Below are 2500 nucleotides of genomic sequence, written 5' to 3'. Positions count from 1 at the left end.
CACCACGACCCTCGTTTCGATTCCCCCTCTATGTTAAAACATTTAGTCAAAACTTGACTAAATGTAAAAAACAAAGGCAAAACAACTTAAATCCACACAAAAAAGAACCAAAAAAAAGGAAGCGACCTATAGGCCTACCGACCCTAAATTGTTTGGCTTTGTCTTCTGACAAAAATATTCTTCTTTCGTTTTTTCCTTTCTTTTTTACATTTAGTCAAGTTTTGACTAAATGTTTTAACATAGAGGGGGAATCGAGACGAGGGTCGTGGTGTATGTGTGTGTGTATGTGTGTGTGTGCGTGTGTGTGTGTAGAGCGATTCAGAGTAAACTACTGGACCGATCTTTATGAAATTTGACATGAGAGTTCCTGGGTATGATATCCCCGGATGTTTTTTTCTTTTTTTCGATAAATGTCTTTGATGACGTCATATCCGGCTTTTTGTAAAAGTTGAGGCGGCACTGTCACACCCTCATTTTTCAATCACATTGATTGAAATTTTGGCCAAGCAATCTTCGACGAAGGCCGGACTTCGGTATTGCATTTCAGCTTGGTGGCTTAAAAATTAATTAATGACTTTGGTCATTAAAAATCTGAAAATTGTAAAAAAAACATTTTTTTATAAAACGATCCAAATTTACGTTCATCTTATTCTTCATCATTTTCTGATTCCAAAAACATATAAATATGTTATATTTGGATTAAAAACAAGCTCTGAAAATTAACAAAATTAACAATTATGATCAAAATTAAATTTTCGAAATCAATTTAAAAACACTTTCATCTTATTCCTTGTCGGTTCCTGATTCCAAAAACATATAGATATGATATGTTTGGATTAAAAACACGCTCAGAAAGTTAAAACGAAGAGAGGTACAGTAAAGCGTGCTATGAAGCACAGCGCAACCGCTACCGCGCTAAACAGGCTCGTCACTTTCACTGCCTTTTGCACTAGCGGCGGACTACGTTCAATTTCATTCTGTGAGTTCCACAGCTTGACTAAATGTAGTAATTTCGCCTTACGCGACTATTTTTTTTGTTTTTTTTTGTTTGGGGGGGGGGGGGGGGGGGGGAGGGGGGAGGGTTCTGATCTGTCACAAAATGACGCGCTCTGCTTACCCCGGCATTCCCAGACAGCCGATTGCCAGAGAGGCGGGCAGGTCACCGAAGTCGGGCAGCTTGCGTACCAGCGGTCCGAGGCGGCTGGCCTCCTCCGGCTTGGGAACTACAGTCAGGGATCGCCACCCCAGGTACGACAGGACCAGCGTACCCTCTGGGTAGGCCGGGTTGTTGCTCACCTTTACTCTAAGATAAACAGATAGATAAGTAAGTAGGTAGGTAGAGAAGTAGATACATACATACATAAATACATAGATAGATACATAGGCAACAACAACAACAACAACAACAACAACAACAACAACAACAACAACAACAACAACAACAACAACAACGTGTCCGTGGTAAGAGTTACGTATGCGTATGAAAATAAAACAATAAATCCTACATCACTCAGTTTATATATTCCATTCACAAACACGCAGTTACCTATCAGGACATCTTACTTGGCAATTTATTCGCACACACATTTACCCAACAGATAATCCACCTGGCAACTATGTCTCCGGTCATACATTCACTTCACGCACACACATTTACCCAACAGAGAATCGCAACTGGCAACTATATCTCCGATCATACATTTATTTCAATAACACAGAGTTACCCAACACAGAATCGCACCTGGCAACTTGTTCTCCGATCATTGTCTGGCCAGGCTCCACTCCTGCTCCCCTGAAAAAAATGACAACTAAGAATCGAAGACCAAGCAAGGTATACTTTTTTTCTTATCATACACAAAACAAAACATTCCCTAGAACAAGCTATACAACAGACACATACTGATGAAGGGTGATCATTGATCTTTCTTTTGCTCCCATGGAGTCGCCTTCACGCGGCGGGAGTGTTTCCACAGAGCTACCCCACCCCTTTACTTCTCTTCTTTTGTCTTATTTCTGCCTTACCAGTCCTTTCACCTATATTTCCTTCCAAGAAAACTCTCCCTACTATTCCCTGCAGATTTCCAATTCTTTTCTTGTTGTCTTATTTCTATCTGACTGGATCCATCACCTTTATTTCACTTACCAAAAGTCTTCTTTTCCACATCCTTATTTCTCTGCACCCCGCATGTCGTAAGAGGCGACTAACGGATTATGTTTCTCCTTTTACCCTTGTTTAGTGGTTCTTGTATAGAATATAGTCAATGTTTGTACAGATTTTAGTCAAGCAGTATGTAAGAAATGTTTGGTCCTTTGTACTGGAAACTTGCATTCTCCCAGTAGATTGTACTACGTTGCAAGCCCCTGGAGCAATTTTTTGATTAGTGCTTTTGTGAACAAGAAACACTTAACAAGTGGCTCTATCCCATCTCCCCCCTTTCCCCTATCCCATCTCCCCCCTTTCCCTCGTCGCGATATAACCTTCGTGGTTGAAAACGACGTT

General features: G+C 40.7%; 1 protein-coding gene across 1 annotated transcript in view; it reads right to left on the bottom strand.

Annotated features, from left to right (window-relative positions):
• Window positions 1–2500, bottom strand: part of LOC138965225 (prostaglandin reductase 1-like) — a 12918-nt gene that overhangs the window by 8993 nt on the left and 1425 nt on the right. Inside the window, exons 3-4 of the mRNA XM_070337351.1 lie at window positions 1742–1792; window positions 1118–1303 (exon numbers count right to left, since the gene is read on the bottom strand). Coding sequence (XP_070193452.1) covers window positions 1118–1303; window positions 1742–1792 — 237 coding nt within the window. The remainder of the gene's footprint in view (window positions 1–1117; window positions 1304–1741; window positions 1793–2500) is intronic.

The sequence above is a fragment of the Littorina saxatilis genome, linkage group LG4 (assembly GCF_037325665.1).
Source record: "Littorina saxatilis isolate snail1 linkage group LG4, US_GU_Lsax_2.0, whole genome shotgun sequence".
Classification (NCBI taxonomy): Eukaryota; Metazoa; Mollusca; class Gastropoda; order Littorinimorpha; family Littorinidae; genus Littorina; species Littorina saxatilis.
This window is presented reverse-complemented; position numbering and strand designations above follow the sequence as displayed.